Source organism: Anolis carolinensis, chromosome 4, assembly GCF_035594765.1.
Source record: "Anolis carolinensis isolate JA03-04 chromosome 4, rAnoCar3.1.pri, whole genome shotgun sequence".
NCBI lineage: Eukaryota > Metazoa > Chordata > Lepidosauria > Squamata > Dactyloidae > Anolis > Anolis carolinensis.
The window spans coordinates 140,710,645-140,731,515 of NC_085844.1; the positions used below are offsets into that span (position 1 = coordinate 140,710,645).

The 20,871-nt window shown below is 38.7% G+C and overlaps 2 protein-coding genes across 9 annotated transcripts in view; one reads left to right on the plus strand and one right to left on the minus strand.

Annotated features, from left to right (window-relative positions):
- sema5a (semaphorin 5A) overlaps nt 1-8,415 on the plus strand; it is a 216,724-nt gene extending 208,309 nt beyond the window's left edge. For 3 of the 4 annotated variants that reach the window (XM_062977930.1, XM_008109113.3, XM_062977929.1), the window contains one exon: nt 1,096-8,415. In XM_062977930.1, coding sequence (XP_062834000.1) covers nt 1,096-1,215 — 120 coding nt within the window. In that variant the 3' untranslated portion in view covers nt 1,216-8,415. The remainder of the gene's footprint in view (nt 1-1,095) is intronic. The other variant, XM_062977931.1, reaches the window with a different exon arrangement.
- Nucleotides 8,416-8,607: 192 nt separating this feature from the next.
- The window catches only part of mtrr (5-methyltetrahydrofolate-homocysteine methyltransferase reductase), a 30,027-nt gene continuing 17,763 nt past the window's right edge, over nt 8,608-20,871 (minus strand). For 4 of the 5 annotated variants that reach the window (XM_003220073.4, XM_008109107.3, XM_008109106.3 and 1 more), the window contains 4 exons: nt 20,492-20,610; nt 15,527-15,619; nt 15,239-15,421; nt 8,608-10,375 (listed from right to left, as the gene is read on the minus strand). In XM_003220073.4, coding sequence (XP_003220121.1) covers nt 10,231-10,375; nt 15,239-15,421; nt 15,527-15,619; nt 20,492-20,610 — 540 coding nt within the window. In that variant the 3' untranslated portion in view covers nt 8,608-10,230. Of the gene's footprint in view, nt 10,376-13,878; nt 14,081-15,238; nt 15,422-15,526; nt 15,620-20,491; nt 20,611-20,871 lie in introns of all 5 variants that reach the window. The other variant, XR_010005285.1, reaches the window with a different exon arrangement.

A 20,871-nucleotide genomic window follows, 5' to 3' on the forward strand; every position in this document is an offset into this window, starting at 1 on the left:
GGAAGAGAGGGTATTTCCTAGAGATCTCATCAAGCCTTCACTTTTAGCTTCTGAGATTTCATCAGGAGTTGCTCGTATGTGTTCAAGATTGCATAATAATAGTAACAATTGTATTACGATCAGCAGATCAGATAAAACATGCAGAACCGAACAGATCATATTAATAACAAGATTATATAAAAATAAATATTAGTAAATACCGGAAAAATTCCAAGTTTATGATGTCATTTTTTGCTGTTCAAGTGCGCGCTGTGGTACAAAAGCTGGCAATTTTAACTGTTACCATTGAATTCTGATCAGCCAGCAAATAGTGTATGTAAAAACTCATCAGTTCTTCCAGGGATGTTTTGTAGAATTGTGTGGACAAATGTATGTTGGAAGCCACTGTAGAAGGAACAATATAACAATACAGGTCTTATCATCTCCACTGAGCCAACACCACAAGGACATTATAGGGGACATTGTTATACCTCCCCTCTAATAAGGCTGAAGGTAATACATTAAATTTTGCTAGGGCGAATGCTTTCCTGTTTTTTGGAAGGGTTGAAATATTAAAATGATTTGTTAACATAAAAGACTGACCACTGTCTCTGAATTCAGGATATACAGCAACTGCACTTACATGGTTCTGCAACTCATTATCTATAATTTGCTGGTATATTTCCTTTCTTGCTTTCATATATCCCATTGCCAAAATAGTGGTCTGTGAAAAATTCAGTTTACCTACTCTCTCATCCAGTGTCTTTTTTCATCTAGAATGGAACCTGTCAGTTAATAATAAGGGAGCCAATCCCACAGGAGTGAAAAACATTTTAAAGCAGAAATTTAATTTAAGGGTCCATGGCCAGGATTCAACTGGCATTTGTGTCTCCTGTATTACTTTTCTTCTTTCTTGCATAAATAAAAATGTTCTCCCTCCAGTAAATTTAATGACTGATATCCAGTAGAGATAATGAAGTAGCTGAACTAGGATTCCAGTGAACATATTTACACATATTTTTAAGTAGCTATCTACGTGAGTTTGGATATCATGATATTAATGGGAACTTTGTACTAACTGAGGGTTTTTTTTTCTTTTTCTCATTTTGTTACCAGGCATTCAACAAAAATAATTTGATCTTGGAAGAGCAGAACAAGTACTTTAATCCACATCTTACAGCAAAAGCCTACTCCAATGCCTATTTTACAGATTTGAACCACTATGATGAATATTAAAAGGGGTACTGTAGAACAGCTGTTTTCTCCTGGAGTGTAAGTCATTACAGCACAGTCAAATGTACTTGTGTCATGTTACTGCCCCCTTTGCTGCAGACGAGTCAAAGGTTCTTTTCCAAAGTGTTGTACTTCAGTACAATAATTTGTACTCCCTAATTACACTGGGACCTATGAACAAGAAGTGGGCCATTTTGTATAGGTCAATTAGCTTGGCTCAGTGTTCACCCGACTCATCATTTGTTTCAGCTTTTCACAATTGTCTAAAGCTGATTAAGGACTGTCATTCCACTTCCATAGGAGGAAGCTTTTCTGCAAGTGGGAGACTCCGAAAAGAACAATAGATTATTGAATGGAATTGCACCAATTGTCTGCGAGTAAGCCCTCAGAGTTCAGCCTGTGTTTTGCTGACTCCTAAACACTTGGAACCATGAAGCTGTTTTGAACTTCAAGAAGAGTACTTTATGGTGAGGCTTCAGGCCACCTGCGGTTTGCAAAACAGATGCAGGAGGGAGAGGCAAACACAAGTATAAATGGTGGAATAAATCAAAAACATGCACAACTCATCTGTTTCAGCCTGCCAGGACAGGAGCATCTGTGTAAAGGAAGCAGCAACTGGCTTATTGAATTATTCCTGTGCGCTGTTGATACATGGATTTGTGTATAATGTACACTTTTAACAGCAGAAGTGCAAGGGAGCCACCTGGATTGTTACCAACCAGTTGACTTGCAGTTCCACCATTTCCTTTGTCCCATCCTGCAGAGGTGTAGACAGAAAGCACAAGTGCTTCCTTTGAAAACTTCATCAAGAAGAAAATGGCATAAAATATAATGAGTAGTGCATTGTTACAACAGTTTTGATGCAGACAGGGCTGCAGTCTATGCCCATTGTTCAGAGAATTAGCCTCACTGAGCTTCGTGGGACCTACTTTCCAGTAGACACGCATCGAACTGTGCTGTAAGTGAATCTTATCCTCGTGCCCAGGCTGTGTAAATAATTGAAGGGCTTCACTGTGCAGAAAGGTGGCTTTAGTCCTGACAGGTACAACACTGTCAGGAAAATAAAAACATCGGGCTCCACATTTGCTATGAGCTCACTGCCCTGTTGTTTGGGTTTTAAAAAGTCAATCTCTTTCAATGAACTTGAAACATTAGGTTGTAGTGCTTCAACAAATCAGTGACTGAAAAATGTACAGTTTGAATGTTTCTTCCTAAAGGAAATACCAAATAAGATGTTGCATATTTTAGTAGCACAAAAAAAGATGAAGAAGAATGGGTGGGTGGGGGAGGCAGGAAGCCTGGGCTGTGTTTTCCGTGGATGTTTGCATTGCATGCTTGATTTTGGGCTCAGTTTGTACAGTCTGCTGCTTCCTCTTTCGCTTGCTCCAAGCATATGAGTTTGATGCTTAGTGCCTCAGGCCAATGGCTTGCACTTTATGCCAGCAGTCCTTATGCTTGCATCCATACATTGAAGGCCTAATATAGCAGAATAAGGACATCTCTGTATAGGCGAGTATCCCTTATCTGAAATGCTTGGAACCAGAAGTGTTTGGATTTTTTTCATATTTTGGAACAGTGTTTTTTTCCCTGTGGGTACATCATGAGATATCTTGTAGATGGGACCCAAGTCTAACCAGGATATTCACTGATGTTTGATAGAAACCTTGTACACATAACTTAAATGTCATCATTGCTAACACATAATACTTTACATTTTGTGCATGAAACAAAATTTGTGTACATTGGACCAACAAAAAGTAAAGGTGTTCCTTTCTCAGCCACATATGTGGATAATTTAAGATTTTGGATTAGTTGAGAATTTGAAAATCTGGATAAGGGATGCTCAACCTCTGTAACCTTCCTCCATACTTGGGACTGTTTATCACCAAGCACTTGCAAGACTTCATTGGGTCTTTAGAAATGATTGAGCTCTAAGTAGAAAATGTATGGAACTTTAGATTTCTTCTGTGTCCTAGAAAATACAAAAGTTGGAAAGGTTTCTATTTGGACTGTAGGTCCCAGAATCCACCAGCCAACACAGCCACTATCTATGCTGGTGGGTGATTCTGGGAATTGCAGTCCAAAAAAGAAACCTTTCCAAGTTGTGGTAGAAGGCATTGCTTTTCTGCTTTCTGGCTCTTTCCGGTTTATTATACTAAGAGCTGGATAGAGAACTGTGGTATGCAATGAGGCTGAATGAAAAGCACCCAAAATTGGAAAGGAAATAAAAATGATAGCTGCACCAGTATTTTAAGTGGTTACATATGCTGTAGGGGAAAAAAAGCTTGACCCAAACAGCTCTTACTAAGATGTGGTTTCATAAAAACCTTATTAAAAGTTTTCCCCCAAATGGATTGAAAGCCATCTCTACTTGTGCAGCTATTTTAGGTATGTTTGCCCATGGCTGCATTGAGTCTGTGTTTGTAAAATCTTTTCACAGCATACGAAGTACCAGCCCTAAGAGTTGTGATCATGCAAAAACCCTACAGGCAGACATGCTTTTGTTGCAGTTGGAGTCTCTGAGGTCAGGACTGATCTGAGTGTCTAGTTAAATTGGAGGCATGAGGAGAGCCCAGGGGAGCTTTGAATCTAAACTTCACCCTGCTCTGCTTCCATCTCACTCTGTGAAGGAATTGAAAGCTCGAGCTCTTGCCATTAGGGGCAAGAACTGGAACCAGAGATCAGATCTCTGAGGTTGGAGCTCTGCTTCTGACCATGGCTGGTGTCTCCTGCAGCTCTTTGGACACTGATCCAAGTGTCAAAGGCCTGGAAAATCATGGCCTTGTTTGCTTCTAAATTTCAAGAGCTACAACAATAGTCTCAATTTCCTTCCCCTTAGTCCCTAGAATTTTTTTTAAATACTCCTTTTCATAGAATGATAGCTGGCACGACTCCAGCATCTCTTCTCTTTGTGTGTTAGCAATGAGTTCATCCTTCTATGATGCCCACCTACCATCCAGGTGAAGGCTGTTTTAATAACATATCTTGGTATTATTTTTTATCTTTAATACATGATAATGAGAAATATTGTGCCTTGCAGGCTCCATTCCCACCTTTTGCCGTACCTGCCTAGAGTTTAAGGAAACCTAATCTCATCTCTGCATTTTAAATGCACATAAATCTGTTGGATGTCTTTGAAGCCCATGGCTAAACATTTTCCATTATCTTAGTCATGATTACATCTGTCCTGTGCCAGAGTTTGGTGCATTTAAAGGGTTTAGTTTCAGTGCATTTGACCAACCTAGCCCTTGTCATACTTCCTTTGTGATAGAAGTATAGCATTTGAGCAAGTTTCTTTTTTCTCCCTAATCGCCTGAACTTTCTAGGCTTCCTAAATCCTTGGGTAGACTGAACCTTGTTTCAGTTCAACAGAAGTCTCTTGTTATTAATATAACAGGTAAAACATTTTCCTGTAAACTACTACTCTGTATCTGCATTCCAAAAATATGTTCTCTAAGCATTTTGTAGGTCCTCCAAAACAACTCTGACATTCTTGAGTCAGAGGCCCTTCTTTTCAATAGGGTTTACTAGTTTCTGCAGTTGTGTGTATACTATACAGGATATAGTAGTTGTACTGTATTCTGACATGTAAACCAAAATGTGCCTGCTTTCCTTCATACATACTGCAAACTATTTCAATAAAGAACTGGTAATGGACATACATTCCAGCATGGAATTTGCTATGGAGCAGCAGGGAAATTTCCCCACTCCCCAGCTATATATAAATTCTGAAAAATCTTTTAAAATAAGACAGCACAACCAGTCCCGTTAGTTTATAAAAGCCTAACAGAATATAAAGGTTTTGACCTGTCCATGTAAGGAGAGAAGGCTGTCCTGGGCTCTCTAGAGAGAGCATTCCAAAATCTAAGATTACAGTGTTCCCTCACTACTTCACGGTTCACTTTTTGCAGATTCGCTGTGCGCAGACGTTTCTTCAATTGGGATGGTTTAATCTAATTACGAAGACTCAATCCTGATTCTGCCATCAATTGTGATGGTGCTAAAGCCAATTGGGAAGACTCAAGCCAATTGTAATGGTGTCAAAGCAAATTGCAAATGCTGTTTCCACTGCTGAGGGGATTTTTGAATCTTTTAATCCCTCTAGATTATATATATATCACCTTTATATGAGGGGAAGGATTACAGGGGGTGATCTTTATTTCAAGATCCCAGCCTGTCTCTGTAGTTAGGGATTTCTGTATTGTTGTTCCCTTTCTGAGGTAACTGTGACTGTTACTCTTCCCCAATTAGGTGATTTATTAAGGTAACTGCTATCAACGTGAGGCTTTTGAATTATCACCGATGAAATTGGGCTCCACAGACGCAGATGAGATGAAATGAGTCAGTTGTTAACAAAGAACAACAAGTTTATTGCGTACAAAGCTTATGGTTGCAGGTTGATAGATTTACTTATGGAACTTTAGATAAATAAGTGGTTTAATAACTCTTATAACCACCACAACAGTAGTCTCTGGTGTAATTCCACTCTCACTCTCCTACTGATGATATAAATTGTAGCGAACTCTAACCTCAGCTGAGCTCCTTAGTGAACAATGTCCTAACTACAATAAAAGCCTTTAATTTGATCTACTACCAATCAAATTCCTGATCACTAGTCCTTCCCAACTAGAGATCTTTACTAGGCTCCCTTTAGTCTGCCTTGACTAAAGATTTTGGCCAGGCCTGTCTCCTCAGCCCTTCTTGACTGAAAAGCCTCCAGCCACGCACGCACTCCTTCTTTTTTAAAACTCCCCCTTTTTCCTTTTCTTGGCTCCGCCCACTTCTCCCTCTGGTGAGCTAGCCAGCTCCGTCTCCTTGGTAACAGCACTACTGTGGATTGAAACAAGATGGCTTCTGTTTCAGCTACTGTGTCAACTAAACACAAATATATACTCTAACAGTTAAAATTAAACATAATAACTATGACTTCTCCACAGCTGTTTCATGGTTTTTTTTAATAAACTCTAAAATAATATTATAAATAATAAAAAGTACAATTTACAGCCTAAGGAAGGGAGGAAGGAGAAGCCAAAGGGTGAGAAAAGGAGCCCAAGCGGCAACAGGAGGAAGAGGCGATTTATCAACACACGACTGGTTGATAAAGACTTAAAATAGTGTATAACTACTAAAATAATGTATAAATATTAAAATAAATATAGTGTCTCCACAGATTTTCACTTATTGTGGGTGGTCCTGGAACCTAACCCCCGCGATAAGTGAGGGAACACTGTAGCCCCCCAAAAGGATCTCTCTCATTCCCACCAAATGATCCTTAGAAGGAGTTGGAACAGAGAGAAAGATTTTTCAAAATGGTCTTAGAATTCTTATGGGCTCATAAGAAGCTGTATCATTGGTCAAAATGAGCAATGTGAATTGTGTTCTAGAAGAGACCGGCAGACAGCTGTTGCAACAAGGGTATTGCATGCCAGCCAGCCCACTTAGCAACCTGACAGCAACTCTTTGGACCAAGGTTTCTGAGCACTTTTCAAAAGCAGCCCTACATAAAGCACATTGCAGTAGTTCAAATAGGATGTAACCTCGTTTGTCCCGTTTTCCAGTTGAAGAAACGCATGGCCCCCAAATGTTGCTTGATGGCAACTCCAATCTGCCCCAACCTTTTTCTCTTCCCTCCCTTTCATCTAGCAGTGTGGGCAAAGTGTAGCCTTCTGTCAATGGTCAATTCAGACTTCTGACCAAAGCTGTCCTTCAGAAGAAGAACCAAGTTGGTAGATGATAATTAGATGTAAGTCGACTGAGCGCACTTTTTCCTCCCCTCTACCACCAACCTTTCCCCTTGGATTCACCCCTAGAACATGTGGCTTTCTGCTGAAAAATGTTCTTCACTCTTGTTTAGGGCTGTTTCACATCTACATGGAGATCTTCAAAGCTAGCTTCCCATGCAGGTCATTGGGCATTCCCAGGAGCTTCTTATTGCTTAGAATTAGACATGAAATGAAAGGCTCAATATGTAACTCACAGATTTGCTGTTGTGAATTACTATCCTCACTAGCGGAAGGAATAAAGACAAGTTCTGCAGTTGGGAGCTTTGTGTGTTTCTCCTTCTGCAGCACCATCTAGTTGACCTTTGGAGTGCAGATATCAAGTTTCCTTGTTGTTCCTTCACACTCCTGTGTGTGGGAGACTCTGGGCATCACTCTTCTCACTTGCCACATGTAAGTTTATCTTGTTGCTAGGCTACTGGGAATTTATACTCCTGCCTTTAAGTAGTATTTTGGGGAATTGTTTCATTTATATTTAAAACTCTTTTCTGCAGTACATGGAATAAATATTAAAAGAATTCAGTTTGAGAAGCCTTATTATATATTTAAACATAATTAGGGTTCTGATAGAGTTGTCTAAATGATAGAGTTAGTATGCGAGAAGATTTCCTTCCCAAAGAGAACATGCCTTCAAATTTGTTTGATGGGTATGAAAAGCATGGGACAACTGTCCCTTTCTTGAAGCAGGGCTGAACATTAAAGAAAAGACTGCTCTTCCCATAAAATAGTGTCAAAAGAACATACGATCCATGTTGGATCAGACCAAAAGCGTTCTTTTCACACAGAGAAATCTCTGGGAGACACACAAATATGACCTGAGTGCCGCAGCAATTTCTCATTTGTGTTTTCCAGCCAATGTTACATAGACTGCATCTGACACTGGAGGTGGGACATAGACATCTTCATTGTAGACATCAATAGCTACATTCCCCCAGAAGTTTGTGTAATACTTATTATGGAAATAAAATGCACAGTTGAACTATATGTTCTGTGAAGTAATTCCTTTCATGTGTTCTGAACTTTCAACTTCATTGTGACTCTGGTTCTAATACTATTAAAAGAGATCAGCTTCAATCCCCAGCACACATCATTTTGTATACGTCTTTCAATCGTGTATCCTTTTTCCACCCTGAACATGCTGAGATTTAACAGTAACATTGGTCTTGTGCATTCAAGGAACACATATCAAAACCAAAACCCACATCTTTTTAAATGGCAAGCTGAAAGATTGTTAGATTTGATCTTCATAAGAAGTTGGAGAGAACCAGGTGGAAAAGGAGTCTTTTGCCTTGATCAGCTCTAACTGTATGGGGAGGGAGTTTTCTTTGGCGTTGCTCTACAAGTGACATTGCCCTTGTATACCATTGCACCGTGCCACTGTTTTTCAACTTGTAAATTTGTAAATAAACTAATTATTAACAGATGTCCTGAGTCTTTGACAACTTTTATCTCAACTTCTCCATCACATGGGAGAAAGTACACTATACTATGTTATGACAATGCCTGCTACGTCTGATTGGTAAGATATATCTTATTTCTCCCTCTTTTTCATATTTCTCTTATAGTACTGCTGCAGAAGAACAAGATAGTTAGAAACAATCTGATCACACAACAGTTTTAAGAAGTGGCATTCTTTTTTATTCTATTAGTTCAGGACAGACGCAGTCATCAGTGTCTATAAAATCTGAGGTCTACCACAGTGCAATCAATAATCTTTACAGTTACAGATCCATAAAATACCCAGATATACTATTATTTGCATTTTGAAGGGTACACGAAAAGGGACATGAAACTAAGGTTACGGTGCTCTTTCGTTAACATCTTCAAAACATGTTCTCTTTTAAAACAATCTTTGGCAACAGGAAATAATAAATCCAAACGAGACTGACTTTCTAAAACTGCCTCTGTGCTTGTTCTGCAGTACTGACATACAATAATGCTTCTCTCTTTTGCAGTTAAAATACTAAAATAGGCTGGGCCTTTCCACTTGATCAGATAATATTTCTACAACACAGTCACATAAGGAAAAAAATGAACACAAAGCTTGTTTCAGAGTTTTAAAACTTGTACTGTAAATCAAAATACAGTAGTTTGCATATTTGTAGAACCCCTGGGCATAATCCAGGCAATTTTAGTACTTACACCTCCTGGTTTGAAATGATCGTTAACCATATGCTTAACTCCCACAAAAATAATTTGCATTGTACTCATTGCACTGAAAGCCGCAATCAGGTTTTCAACATCAGAACAGAAAACTTGTGTGGCTTTCTGATAGAATTAATATAGAATTAATTTCAGATTATCACATGCTACTTTGATGCGGTAGTTCCAAACATGGTGTGAAAAGATAGAAATGTATTCTTTTTTTAGTTTGAAAAAACCTGTATTGAGTATTCAAATTAATTACAACTGGAACATTTATACCAACCTCTCATTTTTGCAGTGATTTAAGACAAATAGATTTCTTTAAAAATTTGGACCACTGATTCCAACTTCTACATACCGTAACTGTATTGGGGCCACAAATGGTCTGCTTATTTGGAAGTAACTCCTGATAAACTCAGTAAGGCTTACTTCTAAATAGATAAAACTCTGCTTAATTAGCCATATGTGAAGTTGATATATAGCAGCAGAAATATATAAACAGATAATAAATATGTTATAAATAGCTGTGTGCATTATTTTTCTTTTCTCTCAAATGAAAAATGAAATGAAACAATTAGGCTCAAAGGATAGAGATCAGTGAAATAACAAGAAAATTCTTTTACTACAAATCAAACCTTCTACACTATTTTGAAACATTCCATTTAATCTCTCCATTTGCCTATCTGTAACAAACATTTTATGTAGAGTCGAATGTCATTATACCTTTCCCCTCAGATACATCAATTTAGTGCCTGCGAAAATCTCGGTAATCATGTTTATTTTATCCAAATAAAATATTTGGTTACTCCAAACCAAAATAAAGTTGATCAAATTTTACTCAGAAAAAAGGCACTGACAGAAATTGAATTATTGAAAAATTAGGAGGCACCCACTGATGTAATTCCTGAAAAAAACTGGGTTGTGAAAAGGCTCTCTGAAAGACAGACAAACTCTCTGACTAGGGAAAAAACAGATTCAGTATGAGACAAGATGATGTAAGTGATTAGAGTGTACAGCGAAAGGCACGTCCTTTCAAATCATTCAGGAGAGTTAAAATAACTCAAACTAAAGATCAAGGGACTGGCATCAGTTCTTATGCCCAGATGTCTTGCAGATACCTCTTTTCCTCTCTTAATGTAGCCAAAATATTTAGAGCATCCAGTTTATCAACTCCTTTCTCCGCAGTTAAGATATCCACTAAAGCATCATTTACATCTTTAGCCATATTTTTGGCATCTCTGAAAAAGAAAAAAAAAAATCAAACAATGCATAAGCCACTCATCAGACAAAGACTAAATTGTAAGAATCGCTACATCCGGTGAAAGACAGGATAAAATATTTATTAATTGTTAATTTATTATAAGATGGATGCTGACTCAGGCACCTTCATGTTCTGGCACATATGGGAGGTAAAAACTGCCACTGTGTCTGTGGAAAAGAAGACTAGTTACGTTTAAAAGGGGTGGTATGCCAGTGTCCTGTTTAGTCTTTCAAGAACAGCCTTAAGACACTGTGGTAAGTAAATAAAAACTGCTTTACTTCAGCAAAACATAAAGTACATCACTCAGTGGAATAATGCAAAAGGAAGCAAGGAAGTCTTAGATCAAATGCAATTCTTATCAGAGACTAAGAATTGTATCAGAGACTAAGACTAATGCCTTTGCTCCCTGTGTGCCTGCTCCGAGTCTGCATCTGGATTTATTGCTGTTCCTTTGTCTGAAGTAAGACTGCTATTTGATTTGGGACTGTATCAGAGACTAGCAGTCTTACTTCAGACAAAGGAACAGCAATAAATCCAGATGCAGACTCGGAGCAGGCACACGGGGAGCAAAAGCATTAGAGTCAGTTTGTTACCAGCAAGAGCTGGCTACACCTGCTTCTGCTTTATAGCCCTGAGTCCCCTCACAGCTGCTAGGGCAGTTCCCAATTACTCAGCGGCATTTCTGGCAGCTATTCTAGCTGAACGACGTCTCTGCTCTATTTCCTTTCGCCTCTCCTGAAATGAGGGTACTTGCAAAGTCTCCTCCTCAGATTCCAACTCATCCTCAGATTCATGAACACTTTCCTGCTCGCTTTCCTCTTCTGAAGAAGAGGAATCCCTAACAGCCAGTTAATTTAGAGGTTGACTACTTGTTACCAATCAATAATGAAATAATATTTAAAGCTCCATAAAACTCTTGTACACTTGAAAATTCTGCCTTCTAAAATGCACAAAATTGTTACATAACAAAGCTATGGCATACTACCCTGCAGCCCTGCAAGAATAAAGGCTACCACTATTGTCCTACAAATGTAATCAGATTTTAAAGATGGAGCTCATTTCTATTATAGTCTGATTTCAGCTGTAGTTTCACATTGTTCAGTCTCTCAAATATGGTTTGTATTAATTGAATATGGATTACACCTAAGTGAACGTGACATCGATTACAAAAGTTGCAAATTTCAAAACACTTAACAGAAAGGAGACACTGCTTTTTCTCAGCTCCTTTTCCCTTTTGCAGAGGAATGCCCGAGTGAAAACTGTCCACTGAGGGTTTGCAATCAGCAAAATGCTTCTACTTTATCAATTTCTTGCTGAATTAACACTTTGAAGATCTGATCAGGATTCGACTTCCCCACCAACTGGTTAACAATAATGCAGCTGTCTGCTGAATACCATCACTCTCCAAAATATTTGAGCTTCACTTCCTAAAACGACTGATGTTTCTGCAGAGACTGTATGCCCCAAAGCCTTCAAAACAAATACAGAAGGAGTTTTGCCCTCTCAGAACAAAAGTGCTGGCTGTGATGTTTCTGACTTCAAGGATCCCAAAGCTAAGCAGGTCTTGATGAGCTTAAAGGTCACGGCTCAATACAAATGCTGATAATGCCAGTAAAAGGCAGTGTGTCTCACAAGCTTTAAATTCCACAATCTTTGAACAATTTATTTCTCCAAGGTATGCCATTTTGTTTCCAAGGATTCCTGAGATGGGATTATTTATATTTATTTATACACAGGGAGTAATGCAGCCGAAGTTCAGCACTGAACTCTCACTGACATAGAAGAAAATATTGGGCAGTCTTAATTCTCAGCACCTGGAGTGAATGGGCCATAAAAGTAGTAAAGTGTCTAAAACAGGAATGTGCAACTTTTTTTTAGCTTTAAGTGCTGCATCTGGTGTTAGCTCTGTGGCCAGCAACACGCCTGAATGTTCAAGGGCAGACACAGCCAGACATGCCTCTCTTCTCCCTGGCACTTGCAATGGCATTTTTAAGATCAATTCAGGGGCTGCTGTGGTTTTTAACTTCAAATATGTTTTAATGGTTTTTATTTTTTATTTTAAAATATTGTTTATATTTAATCCTATTTTAAATTTGGCATACTTGTATATTTAAAATTGTATGCCAATGCTTTTATGTTAAGCCACTTTGGGTCTCCTTTGGAAGAGAGAAAGTGCGGTATTAATAATAATAATAATAATAATAATAATAATAATAATAATAATAATAAAATCCCCACATATACTAGCTAAGATATATAAAACCAGGAAAGCCTTATGCTGGAAATGTGAGAAATATGTTATGAAACTGTAAAAGAGTTAAGAAGTATTGGAAGAAAATACACAACACAATAGTATTTTAGAATTACAATTTACGTTGCAGCTGTATCTTCAACATGATAGATATACAAATCAGTAAACCTATAAGGAGAATAATTATGTATATGATTACAACAGCAAGGACAAAAAAGTGGAACATATCTGAAGTACCTTCCATCTATGGTTGGCAACTGAAATTTAGAGAAGCCAAAGAAATGGACAAAATAACTAGAATAATGAAGGAGAGCTCTCTAAGCAAGGTGCAGAAAGAGAAAGTAGATAAATATTTCAAGGAATATGTAGTCTCTGTAAACAAAAATAAATGTTGTGTATTTAAGTTTCTCTTTTTACCAAATGGAATGAAAGAAGACTTAGGAAAAACCTCTACTTCAAAGGGAGGGAAGGAAGCAGTGTCTTTATTTATTGTTGAATTGGATTATATTATGTTTGCTTGGTTTGTGTGTATCTTTTCTTCTTTGTATCTTATTGAGTTTTTTCTTCTTTTCTTTGTTTCTGAAAATCAATAAAATATTACAAAAAACAAACCAATTCAACCAACCACTATAACACACTGGCTCTTCATTTATATAGTTTAGACTCTGGTTGGCAGCTACATTAAATAGGATAATAAACTAGATCTTTGGCTCTCAGCCAGCAATCAATGTATAAGTAATAATTTCATAATCTGCAAAAGGGGGAAATTCACCTTTTACCCAAAAGAAAATGTATGTACAGTATGACTCTTGTGTCCATAATGAATATATTCCATGACCCTTGGCGGATACCTCAAATTATGATAACAGCAAGCCCTATATTTTGACTATACTTGGCCACAGAATCACACTGGTGGACCTAAAGGTGCTTACAAACAATTAAATTGTGGGTAAGTGAAACTGCAAATATCATATCCGTAGATAAGGCGACAACACTGTTACTATATTTAGTAGGTTCTGAAAATGTAAAAATAACAGTAGCATTGCCAGCAGTAGCCACAAAAAAAAATAGGAAACTCAGAAGTAATTCAAATTAAAGGTTAAAAATGAATATTTTCTTTACTGCTGTAACTGTAAAATGGAAATAATGTGATCATCAGCCCCCTGGTGGTGCAGTGGGTTAAACCCTTGTGCTGGCAGGACTGATGACTTGAAGGTTGGGTTGCTGACCTGAAGGTTGCCGGTTCGAATCCAACCCGGGGAGAGTGCGGATGAGCTCCCTCTATCAGCTCCATCTCCATGCGGGGACATGAGAGAAGCCTCCCACAAGGATGGTAAAAACGTCAGAACATCCAGGCGTCCCCTAGGCAACATCCTTGCAGACGGCCAATTCTCTCACACCAGAAGCGACTTGCAGTTTCTCAAGTCGCTCCTGACATGAAGGAAAAAGAAGAAACCAGTAAAGATAAGGTATTTCTGATAAGTCTGTGGATGTATTTCACCAAGTAGCACTTCTGATTCTTGAGATAGTTTTAAACAGCCTTCATTGCACCCAGACGACTGTGCCCTATCACAGCACGGCTTGGGATACAGTAATCCTGTGGGTTGCAAACTGTTTCAAACTCTTATCTCAAAATCAAGATGCTAGTTGATGATAAAATCTAACTACAAGCTTTTTTGGTAACACAATTATATTCCCCCTTTAATAATAATAATTATTATTTATACCCCACCCTCTCTCCGCAGAGGGACTCAGGGTGGTTACAGAAATATTCCCTTTTTGCAGATTATAAAAGTATTTCTTACACCTTGATTACTGAGCCACAGATCTAGATTATTATCCTATTTTTCTTAACAACCAACCAGCATCCAAATTACATACATGAAAGATTATGAAGAGCGTTTAAACATTGGACTATGGCCCTGGACACCAGAGTTCAAACCCCACTTGGCCATGAAACCCGCTACACGTCCTTGGGAAAATCACACTCAGTCTCAAAGGAAAGCAAAGACAAACCTCTTCTTAACCAATCATGCCAAGAAAACACTATCATGGAGTTACCTTAGGGTCGCCATAAATCTGAAGCAACTTGAATGCATAGACCAACAACAAACAATAAAGAACATTCACACCGATGTATTCACGGGAGTACTGTGAGCACATAATAAACATATCAGCTCCTCTACTTGCTTTAACTGGAACACTATGGCTTTCTACTATTTTGTCCCAACAAAACCAATTCAGGAAACACAACCTTTCCTTGCATTTTGCTTTTCAGTTTGCTAAGAAGTTCTCCAAGCAGCTCAAATTCCAAGCCTCTTATCTGTCTGTTGGCGACTGTAATGAAATTCTGCCCCCAGGAGGCTTCAAGAGAGAAAAATACCCTCTACTAACCCAAACACCTGGACTCCCTATTAATTTTGTTTTCTGTCTTTTGCCCCCAGCTCTTTTCTCTGCCAAGGTTGGAAGCTTGAACATTTGAGTGTCTAAGTTCTAACATAGAGCAGTTTACAGTTTAACAAGTTCTTGCACATTCAACTTCTGTTTCCTTTAAAAAGAAAAAGAAAAAAGAAAACCAAAATTACTCACCCACAGACATAAAAATACCCCTTGTCCTGCAGGAGGATTCTGTTGATCTCTTCAGAAAAAAGCCGAAGGTTATCTTGAACATATTTAGGAGTGGCAGTTTGTACCATAGCTGGGGTGTCTCTTGAAAAACACACGTTCAGGTGAGTTAATGTGCCATTCTCAACAAAGAGCCTGAGCTCATCTCTGAAAGAAAAAGTGAAAGATCACTGCAACCATGAAGATGTTCATCCCCATGTCCCATCATGGAAGAATAAAGTACTAAAAGGGAGCACAAGGTGCCAAACTTACTCAAACAAGTAATCTCTGGCTTTGTGACGGCAGCCAAAAAATAACCACGTCTCTCCAAAAATCCAATCTTTGTGATTTTCTCTGAGTGTTTGTCTAAATATAAAAGTACAATTATTATACCATTTATACTCTGCACTTAAACAAATGATCACCAAACACACCCAAGTTTCACTTCCTGACCAGTTATCCTGATTAGCATTTATTAAATATATATTATGGGTTTTTAAAAGTCTAGTTCTGTTAGATGTGGGACAGGCAAAGAAAATCCTACACTTCTAGCCTACCTATCTTATGATTTGTAGCCATTTAAAACCACTGACTTGGGGCCCTTCCAGACAGGCCCTATATCCCAGGATCTGATCCCAGGTTTTCTGCTTTAAACTGGATTATATGTGTCTGCACTGCCAGATAATCTGGGATAAACAGAAAACCTGGGATATAGAGCCTGTCTGGAAGGACCCTTGGTTTTAAATGTCGTAACTGACTGACCTGAAGTTCACTCTTTCTGCTTACTTACGGTAGTTCTATACCATGATGACAATGTACACTGAAGGAGTAGATTTTACTAATTTTGCATGTCGGGTAAGAAACTTAATGTGGGGTTGAATATTCTAGCCAAAAAAACACACTGTAATGGTGATGGGAGATTAGCAATCCAACATGTTTACAACTCTTCACGTTACATGTAATAGACTACACTCTTTAGCTCCATTAGAATTGATGAGGAAGCAAAATGTACACAAAACATACATACATATGGCAGTGCAAAGGTTTCTAGCTCCAAGGGATCCCACGGTCGAAGAATGGTCCCTATGGCATCTCCTATAGAAATTATAGAGCCCCCATATACTTGACTATGAAGCAGAAGAATTGGATCTGCTTTGCTGTTGTTGAGTTCAGCAGATGAAGCGAGCAAAACCAGCACACTCATATCATAAATTACTTGAGCCTGTGCTTCAGTATCTTGATGAACCTTAAAAACCCAACCCATCTCTATATCAAGATGGAATCTGAGTTGTCCTCATTCTTGTCAGTTATACAGTGTTGACCTCATGGATCGAACCAAAGAAATACAAATGTTGAAGAGTTTTAACTGACAAGAGGTGTGAAATCCTTCTTATCTGCCTTATCATTAGTAAACGTTTCCCCTTGACATTAAGTCTAGTTGTGTCCAACTCTGTGGGTTGGTGCTCATCTCCATTTCTAAGCCGAAGAGCCGGCATTGTCCATAGACGCCTTCAAAGTCATGTGGCCAGCATAACTGCATGGAGCACTGTTACCTTTTTGCTGGAGCAAAACATTTGCATGTTTTCGAACTGCTAGGTTGGCAGAAGCTGGGGCTAACAGCAGGGGTGCACCCCGCTCCCCGGATTTGAACCGCCGACCTTTTGGTCAGCAAGTTCAGCAGCTCAGCGGCTTAACCCACTGCGCCACCGGGGGCTCCGCCTTATCATTACATCCATGCAAAAACCTGGTTTGTACAAACAGTGTTTCTTTATATTAACACATCTCCTACTTCTACTGCTTGACATTCATTCAGCACCAACTCTGGTTTCACCGTGACATTAATAACTCTCCAATGTTCCCTGTTTTAACTACATCAAAGTTTTAGTCAATTTCAATTTATGACTGCTACAAACTGTTTTTCACTAAAATGCATAAGGCACTGCAATAATATGGAATAAATTAGTCACAGCAGCTTGTTAAACATTACAAGTTCTCATTATTAGCGGTAATGATAGCAAATCTGTTTCCCTTCCATTTTCAAAAGCTGCTACTGGCTGTCCCAATTAATGCTTTCCCAAGAATTTATTATCCTGTTTAAAAAAGAAATCATTTGGCATTGCAACAATTCAATTTCATGCTCCACATACAGATATTTCTCTAGATTCTTCCCCTTATTACTCTTCTCTAAATTACAAACCAAGGCACCAGGCCGATCCTTTAAACTCATGCTACATCAAGTATGAGCTGGGAACATCAAACTGCAAGGAGACAAAGAGCTGAACTTAAGCACACATACAGATCAACTCTGAAAGCTATGATCTTCAGGCACGGTTAAGAGGGCCTTTTTAAAAATGCCACAAATCTAGCTGAATCTACAGAAAAAGTGTGTGGCATATAGACAAATTTTCATCACATCATCTTCCTATTCATTTTCAGATCCAATTTTTAGTACTTATAATGTTCTTCAGACCTCAGGGCCACAATATCTGAACGAACACTGTTTTCCATAGATTCATACCCAAGCCCAGAAAAGATAATCGAAGTTCTACTCCAAAGGCCTTCAAGAAACGGTGGCTAAAAAAGTTTGTAAGCTTGCCAGCCATACACTATAAAAGTTCTTCACCTTCTGCTTTTATTTCCCCCTCCTTTTGATGATGGAAATTTATCCGATTTTGTTTGTTTTTTAGTCTCTCATGTTGAGTGGCTAGTGCTTAGTTGGAGGCATTTCTTTTTTTCTTCTGGAGGAAAATTAAATCTTACCTGGTATACCTCACTGGGAAGATATGTTAAATTCGCTATGCATTTGGGATGGGGATAGGGTTGGGGTTTTTTGGTTTTTTTTTTTTACTGTTACATTCCTTGTAACATTAGTTTTCCGGTAACTAAAACCTTTGTTTGGGAAGCAACTGTGAAGGGGGCAGTTAAATGAAAAACTTAATTAAAGAAGCACATGTGTTGTACTTGCACATTTTGGGACAAAGTACTCTTTATTCCTCCATTTCATTTTTTCCCCTCTTCCTGTAGTTACGTTTGGTTTGCTCTGTCTGGCTAGGAGGGATGTATTTGCTTTTTCTTGCTGATCAAGAGTGTTTGTACAAAGGGAAGTTAATGCACACAGACATTTTCCAATTTTACCCTTTCTGAAAAGTTCAGGGCAGGTTTATACAGCATTTCAAACAAATAAACAATGCTTAGACTGATAAAAAAGAAAAGAAAGAAACTGTGGCCCCTTTAGTAATGAAGTACCCTATCCAGAAAGGTCTGGTACATATGTTTATCTTTGTTACTTTTGGGGCTGAGGCAAAGTTCATTTTGTTCTCTCAGGCTTTTAAATTTTATGCAGTTGTGCTGCTATGCTGTGTTTAGGGAGTTTTATCTTCATATTTTATGCTTGCGTCTAGTCACCACTCTTTTTAATTGATTTAATGCATTTTCTTTGTAGGGTTTTTATCTTTGGTTCCTTGGTATAATGACCTGAGAGCTTTTAGCAACATAATAACCAATACATTTAAAATAAACTGCTAGTCAAGATTTATTTCTTCAGCCTAAACAAAACTTGTATAACCTTTCTCTACAATCATAAACAAGCTGGTGCAGTGTAGTGGTTTGAGTGTTGGATCAGAATGCCAAAGTATCAGGGTTTGAATTGTTCATCAGCAAAGGAAACATACTGAGTGATGTTGGTTAAGTCACATTCTCTCAGCTTCAGAGGCAATAGCAGATCTCTGAAAAACTCTTCCCAGGAAAACGCAATGATAGGGTTGAAGTAAGTCACAGCTGGATCAAAGGCTCATACCACCACCACCAACAGATACAACTAGTGTGACTTATGTGATGCAAAACAGTAGATTAGGAATGTGAGTCATATATAATGAAACTTCTTAATTTATAGCTATTTGGTTTGTGCATTTTGGCTGAATCTTGATGCGTTTCTGCTGGCCGGATACCAGTAGACCCCCACATCCATTTTTGCGCATTTCCCGAAAACAGGTGCATAGCCAGATGCCATTTTTGGACCGTAGCCAAAAAATACAGCTTGATCCGGCCAATTGGTGGCAATGGGGGGGGGGGAGGGGCTCCCCGGACTCCCCTTCCTATCATTTTAGGCAATTGCATCGTTTTTACTTATATCCTTCATTAAGACCTGCATTTTAAAGTATCAGAATTAAGATACTACTCTTTCTGCGATCCTTTCCCTTTAATCTATAGAGGAGACCTGGGTTTAATGCTTCCTTAAAGCTGTTTCTACTCTAGGGAAGATAGGCGCTACAGATGCTGCACGCGTGTATGCTCTCTCTCTGCACGCAGCTTTCCAAGGCATTTTAAGGAGGCTTCCTACTTCCCAGGGAAGGCAGAGCGATGACCTGGAGCTATGCTATCCTGGACTTCCTTTAAAAAATCCTCTTTTCTCCTGATTGCACTGCAGGACCTGCCTGGAGTGGTGCCTGCCTTTTTCTGCCTCACGCCTTTCTGCTTTGGGTTTAATGCTTCCTCAAAGCTGCTTCTACTTTCTACTCTAGAGGAGAGGTAAATAGGTAGTAGTAGTTTTCTGAGAATGAGGCTTTTCTTTTTGTTTGTTGGGATTACTATTATTATTAATAATAATGTTTTAAAGTATTTTCTGAAAGAGGGGAGGGAAGGAGAAAAAGAAGCTAAAAGGGTGACTCTCCAAGCCCCCAAACTCACGCACGTACTCCGCACCCACCCATCTCACACGTTCCTAACTCCCAGTCAGTCCCACTAAATAAAAATAATCAAGAAAATCAAGGAAAATCAAGGAAAAGACTCAAGAGAAAAGCCAAGCCAAAAAACACATTGAAGGCAGGACGCAACTGTGATGCTGAATAGGGGAGGAGGAGCTGGGATCGGCTGCCACGTGGTCTTGTTACGGACAGGAAAAGGTGATGGCTGGGCCCTTGCCATTATGGCCATCCAGTAGTGCCGAAGAAGCCAAAGTAAAATGCCTAAAACAGATCCATACACAAGTATAATAGCTATCTTATGTGGCTGTAGCAAATGACAAGGAATGGATGACATTCTATCAAAAATATTCTTATAAATGGGTAGGGGAGGGAGGAGAGGAAGAAAACAATGATAACATCAAAAGGGAGCTGCAAGCCCACATAGGGTGGGAAGTCTCATGTTCTAATGGCTGCATACATACGCACATACGGCCACACAACTGGTGTGAAATATTTTTCCAACCATATATAGATAATTCATATAAATAAGACTTGCCTGTGTTGCAGGAAACCAATAAATGGTGCAATTCCAGATCCTGGGCCAACCATGATAAAAGGAATTGATGGATTGTCTGGTAAGTGAAAATTGTTGGTTGGGCGAGAAGATATGGAGATCTAAAATGAATTTAGAGATCATTAAGGTACTTTAGGAAAATAAAAGGTCACTTACAATCTACACGCTCTGCCCCAAAATTTGATGCAGCTGCCAAATTAGTCAACTTGTTTTAATACCAGAAGAGTAAAAATAGCTGAGCACAATAGGGAAATGTTAAAATCTGAAGAAAATAGGAAATGGAAGTAGCAAGCTACTACATTAGTACAAACCAGATTTCAGGCTACCCCCTTCTTCAGTAAATGAATATAGGTCTTTCAAAC